General features: G+C 51.5%; 2 protein-coding genes across 2 annotated transcripts; both read left to right on the top strand.

Moving 5' to 3' along the window:
* Positions 1-175: 175 nt before the first annotated feature.
* LOC141726685 (hsp70-binding protein 1-like) lies at positions 176-16,897 on the top strand. Its single transcript, XM_074531654.1, has 10 exons — positions 176-458; positions 2,219-2,251; positions 2,878-2,967; positions 3,704-3,852; positions 3,952-4,033; positions 6,215-6,435; positions 9,563-9,717; positions 12,950-13,046; positions 15,337-15,448; positions 16,724-16,897. The coding sequence occupies exons 1-10, from the start codon at positions 327-329 to the stop codon at positions 16,799-16,801; spliced, it is 1,149 nt and encodes a 382-aa protein (XP_074387755.1). The 5' UTR covers positions 176-326; the 3' UTR covers positions 16,802-16,897.
* A 143-nt stretch (positions 16,898-17,040) lies between these two features.
* On the top strand, positions 17,041-23,777 carry LOC141726684 (dynein axonemal assembly factor 3-like). Its single transcript, XM_074531653.1, has 12 exons — positions 17,041-17,363; positions 17,454-17,560; positions 17,648-17,741; positions 17,821-17,993; positions 18,111-18,326; positions 18,411-18,524; positions 18,614-18,718; positions 19,339-19,372; positions 19,416-19,608; positions 19,805-19,913; positions 21,645-21,718; positions 23,626-23,777. The coding sequence occupies exons 1-12, from the start codon at positions 17,285-17,287 to the stop codon at positions 23,774-23,776; spliced, it is 1,449 nt and encodes a 482-aa protein (XP_074387754.1). The 5' UTR covers positions 17,041-17,284; the 3' UTR covers position 23,777.
* Positions 23,778-25,157: the final 1,380 nt, after the last annotated feature.

Genomic DNA, 25,157 nt, shown 5'->3' with positions numbered 1-25,157 from the left:
TAAACCTCGCCGCCTTCCTCTTCTCCTATTGGCCCTTTCCCTCCCACTCTTCCCTCCCATTAGGCGATCTCGCTGTCACTCATCGCCGCAGCCTCACAATGAGCCCAGCGTGTGGCCGGCCATAAACAATACACGTGAGGCCCCGCCCCTTTCCGCGCCAGGCTCCGCCTGTTCCGCCGCTGACTCCGCCCATTCCAAGATGGCGCCGGCCAGGCGCGGCGGGCGGCGTTAGCGGGACCGGGCGGTACCGGGGGGTCCCGGGCGGTGCCGGCGGGACCGGAGCGCTCCCGTGGGGCCCTGAGCGCCCGAGGCCTCTGCGAGCGGCGATGGCGGCGGCGGCGGGCGGCGGGGCCGGCGGGGGCCGGCGGGAGCCGCCTCACACGCTGCAGGGGCTGCTGGAGATGGCGGTGGTGGCCGGGGAGGCGCAGCCCGAGCCCCGGCAGCCCATGGCCGAGGAGGTGAGCGCGGCCCGGGGGGTTTGGGGATTTTGGGCCGTTTGGGGGCGGCTCTGGGGCTCCCTGAGGGGTGTTGGGGGGCCCGGGATCATTCGGGCTCCCGGGGCTGATTCTGAGGTAAATTTTGCCGATTCTGAGGTAAATTCTGCCGATTCTGAGGTCAATTTTGCCGATTCTGAGGTCAATTTTGCTGATTCTGAGGTCAATTTTGCCGATTCTGAGGTAACTTCGCCGGGCTTTGTGGAAATTTGGGATCCCGGGGCTGTTTTGGGATAATTTTGGATAATTGAACCCATTTTCCCCTCAGAGGCCGCGGCGGCTCCGAGCTGGGACAGCCCAGGCTGTGCCCGGTCCCGCGTTCATTCTGGGTTAATCCCACAGGGAATTCGGGGTTATTTTCGATAATGTTATGATGGTTTTAGATAATTTATTATAGCTTTGGATGATTTGATGGTAATTTTGGATAATTTAACCCATTTTCCCCTCAGAGGCAGTGGCGGCTCCGAGCTGGGACAGCCCAGGCTGTGCCCGGTCCTGGGTTCATTCTGGAACTCTTTGATAATTCTGGATAACTTTGTGATCATTTCAGATAACTTTATGATAATTTTGCATGATTTCAGATAACTTTATGATATTTTATGATAATTTAACCCCGTTTTTTCCCTCAGAGGCAGCAGTGGCTCCGTCAGGCCGTGTCCCAGGCTCTGGCAGGCCCTGGCTTAATTCCAATGTAACTTTGGGATAATTTATGATAATTTAGTGATAATTTTAATTACTTTGAGGCCCTTTTGGACAATTTTGCTATGATTTTGTGTATATTTTATATTAACTTTAGTATATTTTTGATTCATTTGAGGCAGCAGTGGCTCCATGATGCCGTGTTCCAGCTCTGGCAGGCCCTGGGTTAATTCCAGTGTAACTTTTTGATAATTTATGATAATTTAATGATAATTTTTAGTTACTTTGAGGTCATTTTGGATAATTTTGTTATGATTTTGTGTATATTTTATATTAATTTACTATATTTTGATTCATTAGAGGCAAGCAGTGCTCCGTCAGGCCCTGGGTTAATTCCAATGTAACTTTGGGATAATTTGTGATAACTTTGGGATAATTTGTGATAACTTTGGGATAATTTATGATAATTTTGGGATAACTTCAGCCTGTTTTTTCCCCTCCAGAGGCAGCAGTGGCTTCGTCAGGCCCTGGGTTAATTCCAGTGTAACTTTGGGATAATTTTAGATAACTTTGGGATAATTTATGATAACTTTATGATAATTTTATTGTGTATTTTACCTTTCAGAGGCAGCAGTGGCTCCGTCAGGCCCTGGGTTAATTGCAGTGTAACTTTGGATAATTTGTGATAACTTTGTGATAATTTGTGATAACTTTGGGATAGTTTGTGATAACTTTGGGATAATTTATGATAACTTTATGATAATTTTATATAAATTTATCCTGTTTTTTCCCTTCCAGAGGCAGCAATGGCTCCGTGAAGCATGTCCCAGGTTCTGTCCGGCCCTGGGTTAATTCCAATGTAACTTTGGGATAATTTGTGATAACTTTGGGATAATTTTATGATAACTTTATGATAATTAATGATAATTTAATTGTGTTTTTTCCCTTCCAGAGGCAGCAATGGCTCAGAGCTGCCATGTCCCAGGTTATTTCAGGCCCTGGGTTAATTCCAGTGTAACTTTGGGATAATTTATGATAACTTTGGGATCATTTATGATAATTTAACCCTGTTTTTTCCCTTCCAGAGGCAGCAATGGCTCAGGGCTGCCATGTCCCAGGTGCTGTCCGGCCCTGGGTTAATTCCAGCGTAACTTTGGGATAACTTATGATAACTTTGGATAATTTAATGATAATTAATGATAATTAATGATAATTTAACCCCGTTTTTTCCCTTCCAGAGGCAGCAATGGCTCAGGGCTGCCATGTCCCAGGTGCTGTCCGGCCCTGGGTTAATTCCAGTGTAACTTTGGGATAATTTGTGATAACTTTGGGATAATTTGTGATAACTTTGGGATAATTTAATGATAATTTATGATAATTTAATTGTGTTTTTTCCCTTCCAGAGGCAGCAATGGCTCAGAGCTGCCGTGTCCCAGGTTATTTCAGGCCCTGGTTCCACACGGGCCGAGCTCCAGCTCACTCTGGTTCATTCAATGATAACTTTGGGATAATTTATGATAACTTTGGGATCATTTATGATAATTTAACCCTGTTTTTTCCCTTCCAGAGGCAGCAATGGCTCAGAGCTGCCCTGTCCCAGGTGATTTCAGGCCCCGGTTCCACACGGGCCGAGCTCCAGCTCACTCTGGGTTCACTCAATGATAACTTTATGATAATTTATGATAATTTAACCCTGTTTTTTCCCTTCCAGAGGCAGCAATGGCTCAGAGCTGCCATGTCCCAGGTGATTTCAGGCCCCGGTTCCACATGGGCCGAGCTCCAGCTCACTCTGGGTTCACTCAGTGATAACTTTATGATAATTTATGATAATTTAGTGATAATTTTATATAAATTTATCCTGTTTTTTCCCTTCCAGAGGCAGCAATGGCTCAGAGCTGCCATGTCCCAGGTGATTTCAGGCCCCGGTTCCACACGGGCCGAGCTCCAGCTCACTCTGGGTTCACTCAATGATAACTTTATAATAATTTAATGATAATTTATGATAATTTAACCCTGTTTTTTCCCCTCCAGAGGCAGCAATGGCTCAGAGCTGCCCTGTCCCAGGTTATTTCAGGCCCCGGTTCCACACGGGCCGAGCTCCAGCTCACTCTGGGTTCACTCAATGATAACTTATGATAATTTATGATAACTTTATGATAATTTTATTGTGTTTTTTCCCTTCCAGAGGCAGCAATGGCTCAGAGCTGCCATGTCCCAGGCTCTGGCAGGCCCTGGGTTAATTCCACTGTAACTTTGGGATAATTTGTGATAACTTTGGGATAATTTAATGATAATTTAATGATAATTTATGATAATTTAACCCCGTTTTTTCCCTTCCAGAGGCAGCAATGGCTCAGGCTGCCCTGTCCCAGGTGATTTCAGGCCCCGGTTCCACACGGGCCCGAGCTCCAGCTCACTCTGGGTTAACTCATTGATAACTTTATGATAATTTATGATAACTTTATGATAATTTATGATAATTTAACCCTGTTTTTTCCCCTCCAGAGGCAGCAATGGCTCCGTGAAGCCGTGTCTCAGGCCATATCCGGTCTGGTTCCGTACGGGCCGAGCTCCAGCGCTGTTTGAGGCTCCTGGCCGGGCCCTGTCCCGGGGAGGCGGCGCCCGAGCGGGGCCTGGGGGACACCGGGGGGCACGAGGGGGCCCTGGAGGAGCTGTGCGACCTCTGCGAGAGCCTGGACAATGCCAATGGTCAGTCTGGGTCATTCGGGGTCACTCTGGGTCATTGGGTCACTGAGGGTCATTCAGGAGTCATTGAGAGGGGATTTGGGTCACTCAGGGGTCACTCTGGGTCACTCAGGGTCACTCAGGGGTCACTCAGGGGGCACGAGGGGGCCCTGGAGGAGCTGTGTGACCTCTGCGAGAGCTGGACAATGCCAATGGTCAGTTGGGTCACTCGGGGTCATTGGGGTCACTCAGGGGTCACTCAGGAGTCATTGAGAGGGGATTTGAGTCACTCAGGGTCACTCAGGATCATTCAGGTGTCATTTTGGTCACTCTGGGGTCATTGGGGTCACTCAGGGGTCACTCAGGAGTCATTGAGAGGGGATTTGGGTCACTCAGGGGTCACTCAGGGGCACGAGGGGGCCCTGGAGGAGCTGTGCGACCTCTGCGAGAGCCTGGACAGCGCCAATGGTCAGTGTGGGGTCACTGGGGGTCACTCAGGGTCACTCAGGGTCACTCGGGGTCACTCAGGGTCACTCAGGGGTCATTGAGAGGGGATTTGGGTCAATCAGAGGTCACTCTGGGTCACTCAGGGGTCACTCAGGGTCACTCAGGGGTCACAGGGGTCATTTTGGTCACTCAGGGTCACTCAGGGGTCACTGGGGTCACTCAGAGGTGATTTCAGTGTGAATTTTCTGCCATTTCCTCCCCTTTAACCCCATTTTCCCTTTTACCCTCACTTAATCTCAATTTCTCCCACTTTTTCCCATTCTCACCCATTCTAACCCCGTTTTTTCCCATTTTCACCCAAAATTTCCGTTTTTCTCCCCAGAATTCTGCTCTCTGGGAGGCCTGGAGGTGGTGCTGGATCTCCTGGGGTGGATTTTGGGGCATTTGGGCCATTCTAACCCCGTTTTTTCCCATTTCACCCATTCTAACCCGTTTTTTCCCATTTTCACCCATTCTAAACCCCGTTTTTTCCCACTTTCACCCAAAATTCCGTTTTTCTCCCCAGAATTCTGCTCCCTGGGGGGCCTGGAGGTGGTGCTGGATCTCCTGGGCTGCTTTGGGGTGGATTTTGGGGCATTTCCTGGGGCATTTGGGCCACTTTAACCCCATTTTAACCCCGTTTTTTCCCACTTGTAACCCATTCTAACCCCGTTTTTTCCCATTTTTTCCCATTTTCCACCCAAAATTTCCGTTTTTCTCCCCAGAATTCTGCTCCCTGGGAGGCCTGGAGGTGGTGCTGGATCTGCTGGGTCACCGCTGGCCCCCGCTCCGGGCCGGGGCCGCTGGGCTGGGGCTGAATTTGGGGGGATTTTGGGTCATTTTGGGCCATTTTAACCCCGTTTTTTCCCATTCTAACCCCGTTTTTTCCCATTTCTGTCCCTTTTCTCCCCAGAATTCTGCTCTTTAGGGGTCTGCAGGTTGCCCTGGATCTCCTGGGCTGCTTTGGGGTGGATTTTGGGCATTTCCTGGGGGCATTTGGGCCATTTGAACCCATTTTAACCCCGTTTTTTCCCATTTTTTCCCCATTTTCACCCAAATTTCCGTTTTTCTCCCCAGAATTCTGCTCTTTGGGAGGCCTGCAGGTTGCCCTGGATCTCCTGGGCTGCTTTGGGGCGGATTTTGGGGCATTTCCTGGGGCATTTGGGCCACTTTAACCCCATTTAACCCCGTTTTTTCCCACTTTAACCCAAAATTTCCGTTTTTCTCCCCAGAATTCTGTTCCCTGGGGGCCTGGAGGTGGTTTTAGATCTCCTGGGTCACCGCTGGCCCCCGCTCCGTGCCGGGGCTGAATTTGGGCCATTTTAACCCATTCTAACCCCGTTTTTTCCCATTGTCACCCAAAATTTCCGTTTTTCTCCCCAGAATTCTGCTCCTTAGGAGGCCTGGAGGTGGTGCTGGGCCTGCTGGGGTGGATTTTGGGGCATTTCCTGGGGCATTTGGGCCATTTGAACCCCGTTTTTCCCACTTTAACCCATTCTAACCCCGTTTTTTCCCATTTCTGTCTCTTTTCTCCCCAGAATTCTGCTCCTTAGGGGGCCTGGAGGTGGTGCTGGATCTCCTGGGTCACCGCTGGGCTGGGGCTGAATTTGGGGGGATTTGGGTCATTTTGGGCCATTTGAACCCCGTTTTTTCCCATTCTAACCCCGTTTTTCCCATTCTAACCCCGTTTTTTCCCATTTCTGTCTCTTTTCTCCCCAGAATTCTGCTCTTGGGGGGCCTGGAGGTGGTGCCTGGATCTCCTGGGTGCTTTGGGGTGGATTTTGGGGCATTTGGGCATTTGAACCCCATTTGAACCCGTTTTTTCCCATTTTCACCCATTCTAACCCCGTTTTTTTCCCATTTTCACCCATTCTAACCCGTTTTTCCCATTTCTGTCCCTTTTCTCCCAGAATTCTGCTCTTTGGGAGGCCTGGAGGTTGTCCTGGATCTCCTGGGTCACCGCTGGCCCCCGCTCCGTGCCGGGGCCGCTCGCCTGTTGGGCTCCTGTGCCCAGAACCTTCCGGAAGCGCAGGGACGGGCGCTGGCGCTGGGGCAATGCCCGCCCTGATGGGGGCGCTCAGGGGAGACCCCGACCCCAGCGTGGCACCCGCGGCGCTGTTTGCTGTGTCATGTGAGTATGGGGAGTCGGGGGAGTTTGGGGGATTTTTGGGGATTTTTTGGGATTTTTTGGGGATTTTTTGGGATTTTTTGGGTTTTTTTCAGGATTTTTTGGGGATTTTTTTTGTGATTTTTTGTGAATTTTTTGTGATTTTTTGGGGATTTTTGGAGGATTTTTTGTCATTTTTGTGATTTTTTTGTGATTTTTTTATGATTTTTTTTGTGATTTTTTTGCCATTTTGTAGGGTTTTTTTCGCGAATTTTTTGTGATTTTTTGGGGGTTTTTGGGGGATTTTTTTGGGATTTTTGGGGATTTTTTGGGGGATTTTTTTGACATTTTTTAGGTTTTTTTCGTGAATTTTTTGTGATTTTTTTGACATTTTTCGGGTTTTTTTCGTGATTTTTTTGTGATTTTTTGACTTTTTTAGGGGCTTTTTTCAGGATTTTTTGGGATTTTTTTTGGATTTTTTAATGTGATTTATTTGGGATTTTTTGGGGATTTATTTGGAATTTTTGGGGGATTTTTTGTGGATTTTTTGGGATTTTTTTGTGATTTTTTGCCATTTTTCAGGGTTTTTTTCGTGATATTTTTTGTGATTTTTTTTGCCATTTTTTAGGAGTTTTTTCAGGGTTTTTTATGAATTTTTTGTGATTTTTTTTTGCCTTTTTCAGGGGTTTTTTCAGGGGTTTTTCTGAATTTTTTGTGATTTTTTTGCCATTTTTTAGGGTTTTTTCAGGTTTTTTTGTGAATTTTTGGTGATTTTTAATGTGTTTTTTTGCGATTTATTTGGATTTTTGGGGGATTTTTTAGGGATTTTTTGGAGATTTTTCGTGGGGGTTTTTTGGGGTGCTCCAGGGAGACCCCGACCCCAGCGTGGCCCCTGCGGCGCTGTTCGCTGTGTCCTGTGAGTCTGGGGTTTATTGGGGATTTTTGGGGGATTTTTGGGATTTTTTGGGATTTTTTTGGGATTTTTTTTTTTTATTTTTTTGCCATTTTTAAGGGTTTTTCCAGGATTTTTTGGGATTTTTTTGGTGATTTATTTGGGATTTTTGGGTTTTTTTGGGGATTTTTTTGCCATTTTTTAGGGTTTTTTTAGGATTTTTCTGAATTTTTTGTGATTTTTTAATGTGTTTTTTTGTGATTTATTTGGGATTTTTGGGGATTTTTCAGGGATTTTTTCGTGATTTTTTGTGATTTTTTTGCCATTATTTAGGAGTTTTTTCTGAATTTTTTGTGATTTTTTTGCCATTTTTTAGGAGTTTTTTCAGGGTTTTTTTCGTGAATTTTTTGTGATTTTTTTGAGATTTTTTAGGGTTTTTTCTGAATATTTTGCGATTTTTTAATGTGTTTTTTTTTCGATTTATTTGGGAGTTTTGGGGCATTTTTTTGGATTTTTTAGGGATTTTTAGGAAGATTTATTTGGGATTTTTTGCAATTTATTTGGATTTTTTGGGGATTTTTTTGGGATTTTTTTGCCATTTTTTAGGGTTTTTTTCAGGATTTTTGGGATTTTTTTTGGATTTTTTAATGTGTGTTTTTGTGATTTATTTGGGGACTTTTTGGGGGATTTTTTTTGGGATTTTTTTGCATTTTTAGGGATTTTTAGGAAGATTTATTTGAGGTTTTTTTTGCGATTTATTTGGGATTTTTGGGGGATTTTTTTGCCATTTTTTAGGGTTTTTTTCAGGGTTTTTTGTGAATTTTGGTGATTTTTAATGTAGTTTTTTGTGATTTATTTGGGATTTTTGGGGGATTTTTTTGCCATTTTTAGGGGGTTTTTTGTGATTTTTTTGAGATTTTTTAGGGGTTTTTTTCAGGGTTTTTTGGGGTTTTTTTTGGATTTTTTAATGTGTTTTTTTGTGATTTATTTGGAATTTTTTGGGATTTTTTTGCCATTTTTTTGCCATTTTTTAGGAGTTATTTCAGGGTTTTTTGTGAATTTTTTGTGAATTTTTAATGTGTTTTTTTGTGATTTATTTGGGGTTTTTGGGGATTTTTCAGGGTTTTTTTCGTGATTTTTTTGTGATTTATTTGGGGTTTTTGGGGTGTTTTTTCCCATTTTTGCTCCTATTTTTCCCGTTTTTGGCCGTTTTAACCCCGTTTTCCCCTTCCAGGCCTGGTGCGGGCCCAGCCCGAGGGGCTGCAGGAACTCGAGGATTTGGGCTGGATTTTGGGGTGATTTTGGGGTTTTTGGGGTTTTTGGGGTGGTTTTTTCCCATTTTTGCTGTTATTTTTCCCGTTTTTGGCCGTTTTAACCCCGTTTTTTCGCTCCCCAGGCCTGGTGCGGGCCCAGCCCGAGGGGCTGCAGGAACTCGAGGATTTGGGCTGGATTTTGGGGTGATTTTGGGGTTTTTGGGGTTTTTGGGGTGGTTTTTTCACGTTTTTGCTGTTATTTTTCCCGTTTTTGGCCGTTTTAAACCCCGTTTTTTTCGCTCTCCCCAGGCCTGGTGCGGGCCCAGCCCGAGGGCTGCAGGAACTCGAGGATTTGGGCTGGATTTTGGGGTGATTTTGGGGTGATTTTGGAGTTTTTGGGGTTTTTGGGGTGGTTTTTTCACATTTTTGGTGTTATTTTTCCCGTTTTTGGTGTTATTTTTCCCGTTTTTGGCCGTTTTAAACCCCGTTTTTTTTCGCTCTCCCCAGGCCTGGTGCGGGCCCAGCCCGAGGGGCTGCAGGAACTCGAGGATTTGGGCTGGATTTTGGGGTGATTTTGGGGTTTTTGGGGTTTTCGGGGTGGTTTTTTCACGTTTTTGGTGCTATTTTTCCCGTTTTTTGGCCGTTTAACCCCGTTTTTTCGCTCTCCAGGCCTGGTGCGGGCCCAGCCCGAGGGGCTGCAGGAACTCGAGGATTTGGGCTGGATTTTGGGGTGATTTTGGGGTTTTTTGGGGTTTTTGGGGTTTTTGGGGTGGTTTTTTCCCATTTTTGCTGCTGTTTTTCCCGTTTTTGGCCGTTTTAACCCCGTTTTTTCTCCTCTCCAGGCCTGGTGCGGGCCCAGCCCGAGGGGCTGCAGGAACTCGAGGATTTGGGCTGGATTTTGGGGTGAATTTGGGGTTTTTGGGGTTTTTGGGGTGGTTTTTTCACGTTTTTGGTGCTATTTTTCCCGTTTTTGGCCGTTTTAACCCCGTTTTTTTCTCCCCTCCAGGCCTGGTGCGGGCCCAGCCCGAGGGGCTGCAGGAACTCGAGGCCCTGGGGGGGCTGGAGGTGCTGGGGGGGGCCCTGCAGAGCCCCCAGCCCCAATTGAGGGCCCGCGCTGCTTTCCTGCTGCACTGCCTGCTCCGGGAGCACCCCGCCTCAAAGGTCGGCCCAAAACCCCCCCAAATTCACCCCAAAAAATGCCCCGGAATCCCCTTGGTACCTGCCTGGCAGGGACACCCCCAAAAACCCCAAAATTCCCACAAAAATCCCACAAAAAATCGCCCCAAATTCACCCAAATCCACCCCAAAAAATGCCCTGGAATCCCCTTGGTACCAGCCTGGCCGTGAGACCCCAAAAACCCCGAAATTCCCACAAAAATCCCCCCAAAATCGCCCAAATTCACCCAAAAAATGCCCCTGGAATCCCCTCGGTAACACCCCAGCAGTGAGACCCCAAAAAACCCCGAAATTCCCACAAAAATCCCCCAAAATCCCCCAAATTCACCCCAAAAAATGCCTGGAATTCCCCTCGGTGTCAGCCTGGCAGTGAGACCCCAAAAACCCCGAAATTCCCACAAAAATCCCCCCAAAATCACCCCAAATTCACCCCAAAAAAATGCCCCGGAACCCCCTTGGAAACACCCTGGGAGTGACACCCCTAAATCCCCAAAATTCCCACAAAAATCCCACAAAAATCCCCCCAAAACCCCCCAAATTCACCCCAAAGGCAGTGAGACCCCAAAAAACCCCGAAATTCCCACAAAAATCCCACAAAAATCCCCCCAAAATCACCCAAATTCACCCCAAAAACTGCCCTGGAATCCCCTTGGTACCAGCCCAGCAGGGACACCCCCAAAAACCCCGAAATTCCACAAAAATCCCCCCAAAATCACCCCAAAATCGCCCAAATTCACCCCAGAAAAATGCCCCGGGACCCCCTTGGTACCACCCCCAAAAACCCCGAAATTCCCACAAAAATCCCCCAAAATCGCCCAAAATCCCCAAAATTCACCCCAAAAAATGCCCTGGGAACCCCTTGGTGCCAGCCCGGCAGGAAACCCCCAAAAACCCCGAAATTCCCACAAAAATCCCCCCAAAATCACCCAAATTCACCCCAAAAACTGTCGTGGAATCTCCTTGGTAACACCCCCAAAAACCCCTGAAATTCCCACAAAAATCCCCCCAAAATCGCCCAAATTCACCCCAAAAAATGCCCCGGGACCCCCTTGGTACCACCCCGGGAGTGAGACCCCAAAAAACCCCGAAATTCCCACAAAAATCCCACAAAAATCCCCCCAAAATCCCCCAAATTCACCCCAAAAAATGCCCTGGGATCCCCTTGGTACCAGCCCAGCAGGGACCCCCCCAAAAACCCTGAAATTCCCACAAAATCCCCCCAAAATCGCCCAAATTCACCCCAAAAAAATGCCCTCGAACCCCCTTGGTAACACCCCCAAAAAACCCCGAAATTCCCACAAAAATTCCCCCAAAATCGCCCAAATTCACCCCAAAAAATGCCCTGGGACCCCCTTGGTACCAGCCCAGCAAGGACACCCCCAAAAACCCCCGAAATTCCCACTAAAATCCCCCCAAAATCCCCAAAATTCACCCCAAAAAATGCCCCTGGAACCCCCTCGGTGCCAGCCTGGCAGGGAAACCCCCAAAACCCCGAAATTCCCACAAAAATCCCCCAAAATCGCCCAAATTCACCCCAAAAAATGCCCCGGAACCCCCTTGGTAACACCCCCAAAAACTCCAAAAGTCCCACAAAAATCCCCCCAAAATCCCCCAAATTCACCCCAAAAAATGCCCCGGGACCCCCTTGGTAACACCTCCAAAAACCCCGAAATTCCCACAAAAATCCCCCCAAAATTCACCCCAAATTCACCCCAAAAAATGTCCTGGGATCCCCTCAGTAACACCCCCAAAAACCCCAAAATTCCCACAAAAATCCCACAAAAATCCCCCCAAAATCGCCCAAATTCACCCCAAAAAATGCCCTGGAATCCCCTTGGTACCAGCCTGGCAGGGAAACCCCCAAAAACCCCGAAATTCCCACAAAATTCCCACAAAAATCCCCCAAAACCGCCCAAATTCACCCCAAAAAAATGCCCTGGAACCCCCTTGGTACCACCCCCAAAAACCTCTGAAATTCCCACAAAAATCCCCCCAAAATCCCTGAAATTCACCCCAAAAAAATGCCCCAGAACCCCCTTGGTAACACCCCCAAAAACCCCAAAATTCCCACAAAAATCCCCCCAAAATCGCCCAAATTCACCCCAAAAAATGCCCTGGAATCCCCTCGGTGCTAGCCTGGCAGGGACACCCCCAAAAACCCCGAAATTCCCACAAAAATCCCCCCAAAATCGCCCAAATTCACCCCAAAAAATGCCCTGGGACCCCCTTGATACCACCCCGGTCATGAGACCCCAAAAACCTCTGAAATTCCCACAAAAATCCCCCCAAAATCGCCCAAATTCACCCCAAAAACTGACCTGGAACCCCCTTGGTAACACCCCCAAAAACCCCGAAATTCCCACAAAAATCCCCCCAAAATCGCCCAAATTCACCCCAAAAAAATGCCCTGGAATCCCCTTGGTAACACCCCCAAAAACCCCTGAAATTCCCACAAAAATCCCCCCAAATTTTCCCCTAAAATCCCCAAAAATGACCCCAAAATTCCAGAATTTCACCCCAATATTCCAGAATTTCCCAATTTCCCCGTTTTTCAGCCCAAATTTCTGCAGCCCCCCTGGTGCAGCAATGGGGTTCCCTCCATTGCCCGATTTCCCCTGAATTTCCCCCCAATTTCCACAAATTTCACCCTGAATTTCCCCCCAATTCCCTTTTTTGCCCAAAATCTCAGTTTTTCACCCCAATTTCCGCAGCCCCCCTGGTTCAGCAGGGCCTGATCCCACGGGGTTCCCTCCATTGCCCGATTTCCCTGGATTTCACCCTGAATTTCCCCCCAATTTCCCTAAATTTCCCCCCAATTCCCTTTTTTGCCCAAAATCTCAGTTTTTCACCCCAAATTCCGCAGCCCCCCTGGTTCAGCCGGGCCTGGTCCCACGGGGTTCCCTCCATTGCCCGATTTCCCTGGATTTCACCCTGAATTTCCCCTGAATTCCCCCCAAATTTCCCCCAAATTTCCCCAAATTTCCCCCCAATATTTCAGAATTTCCCAAAATCTCAGAATTTCACCCCAATTCCCGCAGCCCCCCTGGTTCAGCAGGGCCTGATCCCACAATGGATTCCCTCCATTGCCCGATTTCCCTGGATTTCACCCTGAATTTCCCCCCAATTTTCCCAAATTTTCCCCCCAATTTCCCTGAATTTCCCCCCAATATTCCAGAATTGCCCAAAATCTCAGTTTTTCACCCCAAATTTCCAACAGCCCCCCTGGTTCAGCAGGGCCTGATCCCACGGGCGGTGGCTTTGCTGCGCTCAGAGCACGACGGCGCCCACGAGCACGGCCTGGGGGTCCTGTGCAGGTAAATGGGGCTGGAGACCCCTCCCCAAATTCAGAAAAACCCAAAAAAATGAAATTTTGGGAAAAAACACAAAATTTTGGGGAAAAAACCCCGAAATCCTGGGAAAAAACCATCAAAATTTGGGGCAAAAATGAATGGGAAATGGGGAAAAAATCATCAAAATTTGGGGAAAAATAAATCAAAATTTGGGGAAAAATACATCAAAATTTGGGGAAAAATACATCAAAATTTGGGGAAAAATCATCAAAATTTGGGGAAAAATACATCAGAATTTGGGGAAAAAAACCATCAAAATTTGGGGAAAAATACGTCAAAATGTGGGGAAAAATCATCAAGATTTGGGGAAAAATACATCAAAATTTGGGGAAAAATACATCAAAATTTGGGGAAAAAACCATCAAGATTTGGGGAAAAATACATCAAAATTTGGGGAAAAAATCATCAGAATTTGGGAAAAATACATCAAAATTTGGGGAAAATATCATCAAAATTTGGGGAAAAATACATCAAAATTTGGGGAAAAATACATCAAAATATGGGGGAAAATACATCAAAATTTGGGGGAAAATGCATCAAAATTTGGGGAAAAATACGTCAAAATTTGGGGAAAAATCCATCAAAATTTGGGGGGAAAAACCATCAAGATTTGGGGAATAATGCATCAAAATTGGGGGGAAAATACCGCAAAATTTGGGGAAAAATACATCAAAATTTGGGAAAAAATATCTCAAAAAACAGGGAAAAAAATCAAAGTTTGGGAAAAAATCATCAAAATGTGGGGAAAAATACGTCAAAATTTGGGGAAAATATCATCAAAATTTGGGGAAAAAAACATCAGAATTTGGGGGGAAAAAACCATCAAAAATTGGGGAAAAACTTTAAAATTTGGGGAACAAACATCAAAATTTGGGGGAAAAATACATCAAAATTTGGGGAAGAAAGCATCAAAATTTGGGGGAAAATACATCAAAATTTGGGGAAAAATACATCAAAATTTGCGGTAAATATACCTCAAAATTTGGGGAAAAATACATCAAAATTTGGGGAAAAATACATCAAAATTTGGGGAAAAAACCATCAAAATTTGGGGGAAAAAATCATCAAAATTTGGGGAAAAACCATCAAAATTGGGGGAAAAATACATGAAAATTTGGGGAAAAATACATCAAAATTTGGGGAAAAAAATCATCAAAATTTGGGGGAAAAACCATCAAAATTTGGGGAAAACTACATCAAAATTTGGGGAAAAAACATCAAAATTTGGGGAAAAATGCATCAAAATGTGGGGAAAAATACATCAAAAATTGGGGGAAAAAACCATCAAGATGTGGGGAAAAATACATCAAAATTTGGGGAAAAAATCATCAAAATTTGGGGAAAAAATCATCAAAATTTGGGGAAAAATACATCAAAATTTGGGGAAAAAATCATCAAAATTTGGGGAAAAATACATCAAAATTTGGGGAAAAAAACATCAAAATTTGGGGAAAAATACATCAAAATTTGGGGATAAAACCATCAAGATTTGGGGAAAAAACATCAAAATTTGGGGGAAAAAATAATCAAAATTTGGGGAAAAAAATCATCAAAATTTGGGGGAAAAACCATCAAAATTTGGGGAAAACTACATCAAAATGTGGGGAAAAAAACCCCAAAATTTGGGGAAAAATGAATGGGAAATGGGGAAAGGGGAGGGGTCCACGAGCACGGCCTGGGGGTCCTGTGCAGGTAAAGGGGGCTGGGAGACCCCTCCCCAAATTCAGAAAAACAAAAAAAACTAAAAAAATGAAATTTGGGGGAAAAAACAAAACAAAAAACAGGGAAAAATAGATGAAAATTTGGGGAAAAACCATCAAAATTTGGGGAAAAATCCATGATTTTTTGGGTGATTTAGGTTGATTTTGGACTCTAAATACTGAATTTTCCCAAAATCTCCGTTTTTCACCCCAGCCTGGCCTCGGGCTGCCCCGAGGGGCTCTGGGACCCCGATTTGGGGAAGTTTTGGGAGATTTTTGGGCTGTTTTGGGTCATTTTGGGGCGATTTTTTCGGGATTTTTTGGGGGATTTTTGGGTGAATTTGTCCCATAAATATTGAATTTTCCCAAAATCTCCGTTTTTCACCCCAGCCTGGCGTGGGGCTGCCCCGAGGGGCTCCGGGAGTGCCGGGACCCCAATTTGGGGCCATTTTGGGGCTGTTTTGGGTCATTTTTGTGTGGTTTTTTTGTGTATTTTTGGGTGAATTTGTACCATAAATACTGAATTTTCCCAAAATCTCCGTTTTTCACCCCAGCCTGGTGTTGGGCTGCCCCGAGGGGCTCCGGGAGTGCCGGGACCCCGTTTTGGGGCTGGAGCCGCTGCTGAGGGAGCGCCGGGAGCTCCTGTGGGGCCGCGCCGAGTTCCAGGTTTGGGGCCAAATCCGCAAATTTTGGGCAAAACGCAAAAACGGGGAAATTCCGTCGGGAAAATTGATGGAATTTTGGGGGAAAATTACTAAAATTTGGGTGGGGGAAATTGGTTGGGTTTGGGGGTAAATCATGAAAATTTGGGGGGGTTTTGGGTGGGAAATTGGGGGGGTTTTGGGGCGAATCCCAAGGGGTTTGTGTAAGGTGAAAATGTTGAGATTTTGGGGGAAATTCTCAGGGATTTGGGGGTGGAAGTTCCTGGGATTTTGGGGTAAATCACTAAAATTTTGGGGGGTTTAGGTGGGGGAAATTCCTGGGATTTTGGGGTAAATCACTAAAATTTGGGTGGGTTTTAGGTGAGGGAAATTCAGGGGATTTTGGGGTAAATTCTCAGGGTTTTGGGGGTGGAAATTCCTGGAATTTTGGGGTAAATCACTAAAATTTGGGAGGGTTTTAGGTGGGGGAAATTCAGGGGATTTTTGGGGGAAAATTCCTGGGATTTTGGGGGTGGAAATTCCTGGAATTTTGGGGTAAATCCTTAAAAATTTGGGGGGTTTTGGGTGGGTGAAATGAATGGGATTTTGGGGTAAATCCGCGGGGTTTTGGGGGTGGAAATTCCTGGGATTTTGGGGTAAATCCTTAAAATTTTGGGGGGTTTTGGGTGGGTGAAATGAATGGGATTTTGGGGTAAATATTAATGGGATTTTGGGGTAAATCCTCGGGGTTTTGGGGGTGGAAATTCAGAGGATTTTGTGGTGAATCCTCGGGGTTTTGGGGTGGAAATTTCTGGGATTTTGAGGTAAATCACTAAAATTTGGGAGGGTTTTAGGTGGGGAAAATTCAGGGGATTTTGGGGTAAAATTCCTGGGATTTTGGGGTAAATCACTAAAATTTTGGGGGTTTTAGGTGGGTGAAATGAATGAGATTTTGGGGTAAATATTAATGGGATTTTGGGGTGGAAAATTCCTGGGATTTTGGGGTAAATCCTCGGGATTTTGGGGGTGGAAATTATTGAGATTTTGGGATAAAACCTTGGGGTTTTGGAGGTGGAAATTCAGAGGATTTTGGGGTAAATCCTCGGGGTTTTGGGGGTGGAAATTCAGAGGATTTTGGGGCAAATCCTCGGGATTTTGGGGGGAAATTCCTGTAATTTTGGGGTGATTGCCCATGGGATTTTAGGGGGGAAAATCTCTGGGGTTTTGGGAGAATCTGCGGGATTTTGGGGTAAAAACCCCGGAGATTTTGGGGTGAATTCCCGCGATTTCCTGCCCGCAGGAGGAGCTGGAGTTCTGCGAGCGGCTGCTGCAGCTCTGCTTCGAGACCCCCCCCGAGGAATCCACCATGGACCGATGACCCAAAACCCCCCAAAATTGCCCCAAAAATCCCCCCAGAAACCCCCAAACGCTGCGAACCCCCCGAGCCGGGGGGGAATAAACGCTCCGGGCCCGACCCTGGCTGAGATTTGGGGGAAAAACGGCGCTGGGTGACGTCATTAAGGGAAAAATGGGGGGAAAAAATCGAAATTTTCTTCAAATTCAGCACCGGCAGCGCGGACAGCGAGGGGGCGGGGTTATGTTAATATAGAGGCGTGGTTATTCTAATGAGATCGCGAGGAGGCGTGGTTATGTTAATGAGCGTTGTGGGAAAATTCCCCTGGCAACCGCGTCGTGGTGGGCGTGGCTTACTCGCCTTTCTCACCTCTCATTGGTCCGCTGGAATTTCCCGCCGCTTCTCTGGCTTCTTATTGGTCGGCGTGCTGCTAACCGGCGCTGTTCTGGCTCCTGATTGGTCAGCGGCGTTGCCGGGGCTCCGTGAGGGCTCGGTGAGGGCTCGGCCATGGCGGCGGCGCTGGAGGAGGCCGTGGGCACCGTGTGCTGGTGGGGGCTGTCCCCGGCCATCGATCTCCGCCTTCACCGTGAGCCCGCAGCCCCCCCGACCCTCCCGGTGTTACCGGCGCCGCTCCCGGTGCTCCCGGTGACCGCGGCCCCCTCACGATTTCCCGCAGTCCCGCCGGAACCGGAGGCCTCGGTGCTGCTGGTGGGGGCGGCTGAGGGGCGGCACCTCCTCATGACGGCGGCCCGGGCCCGCCGGGGACCCCCGCGGGACATCACGGTACGGACCGGACCGGGAGGCCGCACCGGTTTGGGGTTGTCCCGGTGTTACCGGGGCTCTCCCGGTGTTACCGGGGCTCTCCCGTAGCTGTTCGTGGCCGAGCAGAGCCCCGAGGCCGTGGCTCGCCAGCTCCTGTTCCTGCTGCTGGCGCTGGAAGCACCGGAGCGGCCCCGGCCCGAAGGTACCGGCGCTCCCGGTGTCCCTCCCGGTGTCCATCCCGGTGTCCCCCGGTAATTCCCGGTGTCCCTCCCGCTGTCCAGCCCGCGCCGCCGCCATCCTGGAGCTGCTCGGTTCGGGCTCGCTCCGCCCGGGCACGGCCGCGCTGCTGCGGGGGGCGGCGGGGCGGCTCCGCCGCTGGATCCGAGCCGGGACCGAACCGGAACCGGGACAGAACCGGGACACGAACGGGCCCGCGGACCTGCGGCTCATGAAGGTCCGAACCGAAGGGACCGGAACCGAACCGGTACCGGGCACCGGGACACTGGGGCTGTCCGGTACCGTGGCTTTGGGGTCCCGGTTCCCTCCGTTACCGCCTGTGCCCCTCCCGCAGTGCCGGGACCGGGACGCGCTCGAGGCGGTTCTGCAGCGCTGGGAGCGCTCGGTGCCGGTACCGGGGGCAGAACCGGGGCCGGTACCGATGATAGCGGAGGCCGTACCGGGACCACCGGGCTGGGACCGGCGGCTGCGGCGGCGCCTCGGGGCCCGCTACGAGGCGAGGGCGGCGGTGGCGGATTGGGAGCTGCGGATGGCGCTGCACCCGCGCGGGGTAACGGAGGGGATAACGGGGATAACGGGGACACACCGGGGATAACGGGAACACACCGGCACAGCGCCCCCCGCTGTCCCCAAGGCCACCTCGGTGTCACCGGCCGAGTTCGGGCAATGGCGGGAGAGCGGCGACGCCTTCGGGGGAGGCGGAGGGACCCCGAACCCGACGGTGCTGAGCGACCCCCGGCCCCGGGCTGTGAGTACCGGGAGGGACCGACGGACACCGGGGGGACAGACGGACGGACACCGGGACAGACGGACACCGTTGTGTCCCCCCCCCCCCAGGACGGGCGCTCGGTGTCCCCCCCCTCGTACTGGGGGGACACGGTCACCGGACCCTTCCTCAGCTTCGGCCTCGCGCCCGCCGGGACCCCCGGGAGCCCCGGAAAGGTACCGGGAACGGGTTATTGAGGGGGGGTCTCATTTGGGGAGGGGTCCCATTGAACGTAGGGGTCTCATTGAGGAGGGGTCCCATTGAGGGGGGGTCCCATTTGGGGAGGGGTCTAGGAGGGTCTATTGAGGGGGCTCCCATTGAATTGAGGGGGGGTCTCATTGACAGTCATTGAGGGGGGGGGTCCCATTGAGGGAGGGTCTATTGAGGGGGTCCCATTTGGGGAGGGGTCCCATTGAGGGGGGGTTATTGAGGGAGGGTCCCATTTTGGGGAGGGGTCCCATTGAACGTAGGGGTCTCATTGAGGAGGGGTCCCATTGATGGGGGGTCCCATTATGGGGAGGGGTCTCATTGAGGAGGGGTCCCGTTGATGTTTATTGGGAGGGGGTCCATTAGAGGGGGTTATTGAGGGTGGGTCCATTAGAAGTGTTATTGAGGGTGGGTCCATTGGAGGTGTTATTGAGGGGGGGTCCATTAGAGGTGTTTATTGAGGGGGGGGTCCCGGGGGTGTTTATTGAGGGAGGGTCTCATTGAGAGGGGGTTATTGAGGGGGGGTCCATTAGAGGGGGTTATTGGGGAGGGGTCTCTGTCCCTCTCACGAGCCCCCTCCCCAGCACAGACGGCCACCGAGCTGTCCCTGGCCGCTGTCACGGGCGCTGCTGCGGGAGGCTGCTCACCGGGGACACCCCCGGAAATGGGGACACCCCCGGAAACGGGAACGGGCACGCCCCCGGACACGCCCCGGGAATGGGAACGCCCCCGGGAACGGGAACGCCCCCGGACACGCCTCCGGACACGCCCCCCAAACGGGGAACGCCCCCGGACACGCCCCCCGGGAACGGGAACGCCCCCGGACACGCCCCCGGGTTGGACGATTCCAACCCGCTGGGTGAGTGCCACCCCCCCCAGTGTCACCTGAGGGTCCCCAGGACCCCCCAAAATCCCTCAAAACTCCCCCCAGACCCCCCAAAAACTCCCCGAGAGCCCCAAAACTCCCCCAGAACTCCCCCAGACCCTTCCAGGACCCCCCAAATCTCCCCCAAATCTCCCCCAGACCCCCAACCCACCGGTGCCCCCCTTTGCAGGCTCCCTGGCCCCGCTGCCGCTCCGGGTTCGGTTCCTGCCCTTGGGGGGCCCCCCCGAGACCCCCGCCCGCCTCGGGGGGCTCTGCCGGCTGCTGGTGCTGGGCTGGAGGTGGGCGGGGGTCCCAAACGGGGGGTTCGGGGGTGTCTGGGGGGGGATTTGGGGGGGTTTTGGGGGTCTCTGGGAGGTTTTGGGGGTCTCTGGGGAGGATTTGGGGGTCTCTGGGGAGGATTTGGGGGGGTTTTGGGGGTCTGGGGGAGGTTTTGGGGGTACCTGGGGGTCCTTGTGGGTTTCCTAACAGGCCCCAATTGGGTCTGGGGTCTCTGGGGGAGTCCCATGAATTGGGTCTGGGGTCTCTGGGGTCCCATGAATTGGGTCTGGGGTCTCTGTGGGTCCCCATGAATTGGGTCTGGGGTCTCTGTGGGTGTTTCATGAATTGGGTCTGAGGTCTCTGTGGGTCCCAGTTGGGTCTGGAGTCTCCGGGGTGTTGCATGAATTGGGTCTGGGGTCCCCATGAATTGGGTCTGGGGTCCTCTGGGAGGGTTCTGTGAATTGGGTCTGGGGTCTCTGGGGTGTTGCATGAATTGGGTCTGGGGGGTCCCATGAATTGGGTCTGGGGGTCTCTGTGGGTCCCAATTGGTCTGGGGTCTCTGTGGGTCCCCATGAATTGGGTCTGGGGTCTCTGTGGGTGTTCCATGAATTGGGTCTGAGGTCCCCATGAATTGGGTCTGGGGTCTCTGGGGTGTTCCATGAATTGGGTCTGGGGTCTCTGTGGGTGTTCCATGAATTGGGTCTGGGGTCTCTGTGGGTCCATGAATTGGGTCTGAGGTCTCTGGGAGGGTTCTGTGAATTGGGTCTGGGGTCTCTGGGGTGTTTCATGAATTGGGTCTGGGGTCTCTGTGTGTCCCCATGAATTGGGTCTGGGGTCTCTGTGGGTGTTGCATGAATTGGGTCTGGGGTCTCTGTGGGTCCCAATTGGGTCTGGGGTCTCTGTGGTCCCATGAATTGGGTCTGGGGGTCTCTGTGAGTGTTGCATGAATTGGGTCTGGGGTCTCTGTGGGGGTCCCATGAATTGGGTCTGGGGTCTCCGGGGTGTTCCATGAATTGGGTCTGGGGTCTCTGTGGTCCCCATTAATTGGGTCTGGGGTCTCTGCGGGTCCCCATGAATTGGGGTCTGGGGTGTTGCATGAATTGGGTCTGGGGTCTCTGGGAGGGTTCTGTGAATTGGGTCTGGGGTCTCTGTGATCCCCATGAATTGGGTCTGGGGTCTCTGTGGGTGTTGCATGAATTGGGTCTGGGGTCTCTGTGGGTCCCCATGAATTGGGTCTGAGGTCCCCATGAATTGGGTCATGGGGTCTCTGTGGTCCCCATGAATTGGGTCTGGGGTCTCCAGGGTATTGCATGAATTGGGTCTGGGGTCCCCATGAATTGGGTCTGGGGTCTCTGTGGGTGTTCCATGAATTGGGTCTGGGGTCTCTGTGGGTCCCAATTGGGTCTGGGGTCTCTGGGGTCCCCATGAATTGGTCTGGTGTCTCTGGGGGTGTTTCATGAATTGGGTCTGGGGTCCCCCATGAATTGGGTCTGGGGGTCTCTGTGGGTGTTCCATGAATTGGGTCTGGGGTCTCTGTGGGTCCCAATTGGGTCTGGGGTCTCTGGGGTCCCCATGAATTGGGTCTGGGGTCTCTGGGGGTGTTTCATGAATTGGGTTCTGGGGTCCCCATGAATTGGGTCTGGGGTCTCTGGGGTGTTCCGTTAATTGGGTCTGGGGTCTCTGTGGGTCCCCATGAATTGGGTCTGGGGTCTCTGTAGGTGTTCCATGAATTGGGTCTGGGGTCTCCGCAGGTCTCTCCCATTGCTGACCCCCCAGCTCGGGGCTCTGGCGGCCCGGGGGCGACGCTGCTGCTGGAGCTGCCCACGTGAGCGAGACCCCTCCCCAAATTAACCGAGACCCCTCCCCAAATTAACCCTGAGCTGCCCACGTGAGCGAGACCCCTCCCCAAATTAACCGAGACCCCTCCCCAAATTAACCCTGAGACCCCCCTCCTCCCACATTAACCCTGAGACCCCTCCCCAAATTAACCCTGAGACCCCTCCCCAAATTAACTGAGACCCCCTCCCAAATTAACCCTGAGACCCCTCCCCAAATTAACCCTGAGACCCCTCCCCAAATTAACCGAGACCCTTCCCCACATTAACCCTGAGACCCCTCCCCCAATTAACCCAGAGCTGCCCACGTGAGCGGAGACCCCTCCCCACATTAACCCTGAGACCCCTCCCCAAATTAACCCAGAGCTGCCCACGTGAGCGAGACCCCTCCCCAAATTAACTGAGACCCCTCCCCAAATTAACCCCGAGCTGCCCACGTGAGCGGAGACCCCTCCTCAAATTAACCGAGACCCCTCCCCAAATTAACCCCGAGCTGCCCATGTGAGCGAGACCCCTCCCCAAATTAACCCCGAGACCCCTCCCCAAATTACCGAGACCCCTCCCCAAATTCACTGAGACCCCTCCCCAAACTAACCCTGAGACCCCTCCCCAAATTAACCCCGAGCTGCCCACGTGAGCGAGACCCCTCCCCAAATTAACCGAGACCCCTCCCCAAATTAACTGAGACCCCTCCCCAAATTAACCCCGAGCTGCCCACGGGAGTGGAGACCCCTCCCCAAATTAACCCTGAGACCCCTCCCCACATTAACCCTGAGACCCTCCCCAAATTAACCGAGACCCCTCCCCAAATTAACCCAGAGCTGCCCACGTGAGCGAGACCCCTCCCCAAATTAACCGAGACCCCTCCCCAAATTAACCCTGAGACCCCTCCCCAAATTAACCCCGAACTGCCCACGTGAGCGAGACCCCTCCCCAAATTAACGAGACCCCTCCCCAAATTAACTGAGACCCCTCCCCAAATTACCCTGAGACCCCTCCCCAAATTAACCCCGAGCTGCCCACGTGAGCGGAGACCCCACCCCAAATTCACTGAGACCCTCCCCAAATTAACCCCGAGCTGCCCACGTGAGCGGAGACCCCTCCCCAAATTCACTGAGACCCCTCCCCAAATTAACTGAGACCCCTCCCCACATTAACCCTGAGACCCCTCCCGAAATTAACCCAGCTTCAAATTAACCCTGAGACCCCTCCCAAATTAACTGAGACCCCTCCCCACATTAACCCTGAGACCCCTCCCCAAATTAACCCAGCTTCAAATTAACCCTGAGACCCCTCCCCAAATTAACTGACGTGAATGCAGCCCCCTCCCAAAATTAACCTCCAGAGACCCCTTCCCCAAATTAACCCAGCTTCAAATTAACCCTGAGACCCCTCCCCAAATTAACCCCAAACCGGGGCAGCCCCCCTCCCCAAATTAACCCCTTGAGGACCCCCCAGCCCCATTAACGCCCCCTCCCCGAATTCCCCCGTGCCTGGGGAAGCCCCCAGCCCATTAACGCCCCATTAACGCCCCATTAACGCCCCCCTCCCCGAATTCCCCTGTGCCTGGGGAAGCCCCCAGCCCCATTAACGCCCCATTAACGCCCCCTCCCCGAATTCCCCCGTGCCCGGGGAAGCCCCCAGACCCATTAACCCCCCATTAACGCCCCCTCCCCGAATTCCCCCGTGCCCGGGGAAGCCCCCAGCCCCATTAACCCCCCATTAACCCCCCATTAACGCCCCCTCCCCGAATTCCCCCGTGCCCCCGGGAAGCCCCCAGCCCCATTACCACCCCATTAACGCCCCCTCCCCAAATTCCCCCGTGCCTGGGGAAGCCCCAGCCCCATTACCACCCCATTAGCCCCCCCCCCTGACGCCCCCTCCCCAATTTGCGCAGGTTCGTGCCCACCCTGCGCCCCCCCGAGCTGGACTCGCTCCGATCCCCGCGCTCTGGGCCTGGCCCGGGCCGGGGGCTTCGAGCCCTGGGGGGGTCCCGGGGAGCCCCCGGCCCACCTGCGCTTCCGCAGGGCCCCCCCCCCCCGCGCTGAGACCCCCGCCCCCAATTCGGGCTCCCTGGTCCTGAGACCCCTCCCCAAAAATCGGCTCCGAAATCCTGCAAAATCCCCCGAAATCAGCCCCAAAATCCCCCCAAAATGCCCCCAAATTCACTGCTCTGTCTCCGAGACCCCCGCCCCAATTCAACTCTCTGTCCCTGAGACCCCTCCCCAAAAATCGGCTCCGAACTCCTGCAAAATCCCCCCGAAATCAGCCCCAAAATCCCCCCAAATCCCCCAAAATCACTCCGAAATCAGCCCTCAAATTCACTGCTCTGTCCCTGAGACCCCCGCCCCAATTCGGCTCCCTGGCCCTGAGACCCCTCCTCAAAAATCAGCCCCAAATTCCTGCAAATTCTCCCCGAAATCAGCCCCAAATTCCGCAAAATCAGCCCCCCTGAAATCCCCCCAAATTCACTGCTCTGTCCCTGAGACCCCCGCCCCAATTCGGCTCCCTGGCCCTGAGACCCCTCCTCAAAAACCAGCCCCCAAACTCCTGCAAATTCACCCCGAAATCAGCCCCCAAATCCCCCCAAAATCAGCCCCCAAATCCCCCTGAAATCCCCCAAATTCAACTCTCTGTCCCTGAGACCCCCGCCCCAATTCGGCTCCCTGGCCCTGAGACCCCTCCTCAAAAATCAGCCCCAAACTCCTGCAAAATTCACCCAAAATCAGCCCCAAAATCAGCCCAAAATCCCCCCGAAATCAGCCCCCAAATCCCCCCAAATTCACTGCTCTGTCTCCGAGACCCCCGCCCCAATTCGGCTCCTGGCCCAGAGACCCCTCCTCAAAAATCAGCCCCAAACTCCTGCAAAATCCCCCAAAATCAGCCCCCAAATCAGCCCAAATTCACCCCGAAATCAGCCCCCAAATCCCCCCAAATTCACTGCTCTGTCTCCGAGACCCCCACCCAAATTCGGCTCCCTGGTCCTGAGACCCCTCCCCAAAAATCAGCCCCAAACTCCTGCAAAATCCCCCCGAAATCAGCCCAAAATCCCCCTGAAATCCCCCCAAATTCAGCTCTCTGTCCCTGAGACCCCCGCCCCAATTCAATTCTCTGGCCCAGAGACCCCTCCCCAAAAATCAGCCCCAAAAATCTCCTGCAAAATTGCCCCGAAATCAGCCCCCAAATCAGCCCAAAATCCCCCCGAAATCAACCCCAAATCCCCCCAAATTCACTGCTCTGTCTCCGAGACCCCCACCCAAATTCGGCTCCCTGGTCCTCAGACCCCTCCCCAAAAATCAGCCCCAAAATCAGCCCCCAAATCCCCCCAAAGTCCCCCGAAATCAGCCCCCAAATCCCCCCAAATTCAACTCTCTGTCCCTGAGACCCCCACCCAAATTCAGCTCCCTGGCCCTGAGACCCCTCCCCAAA

Source organism: Zonotrichia albicollis, chromosome 38 (assembly GCF_047830755.1).
Source record: "Zonotrichia albicollis isolate bZonAlb1 chromosome 38, bZonAlb1.hap1, whole genome shotgun sequence".
Lineage (NCBI taxonomy): Eukaryota > Metazoa > Chordata > Aves > Passeriformes > Passerellidae > Zonotrichia > Zonotrichia albicollis.
The sequence above is the reverse complement of the archived record's forward strand: the minus strand, read 5'-3'. Positions and strand labels throughout refer to the sequence as shown.

Coding starts and splice junctions, on each gene's coding strand:
- LOC141726685 (XM_074531654.1), top strand. CDS start 327: ATGGCGGCGGCGGCGGGCGGCGGGGCCGGCGGGGGCCGGCGGGAGCCG. Junction 2,968..3,703: donor TGATAATTTATGATAATTTA/GTGATAATTTTA, acceptor GTACGGGCCGAG/CTCCAGCGCTGTTTGAGGCT. Junction 13,047..15,336: donor GGCCTGGGGGTCCTGTGCAG/GTAAATGGGGCT, acceptor TTTTCACCCCAG/CCTGGTGTTGGGCTGCCCCG.
- LOC141726684 (XM_074531653.1), top strand. CDS start 17,285: ATGGCGGCGGCGCTGGAGGAGGCCGTGGGCACCGTGTGCTGGTGGGGG. Junction 17,994..18,110: donor CGGACCTGCGGCTCATGAAG/GTCCGAACCGAA, acceptor CCCCTCCCGCAG/TGCCGGGACCGGGACGCGCT. Junction 19,609..19,804: donor GGACGATTCCAACCCGCTGG/GTGAGTGCCACC, acceptor CCCCCTTTGCAG/GCTCCCTGGCCCCGCTGCCG.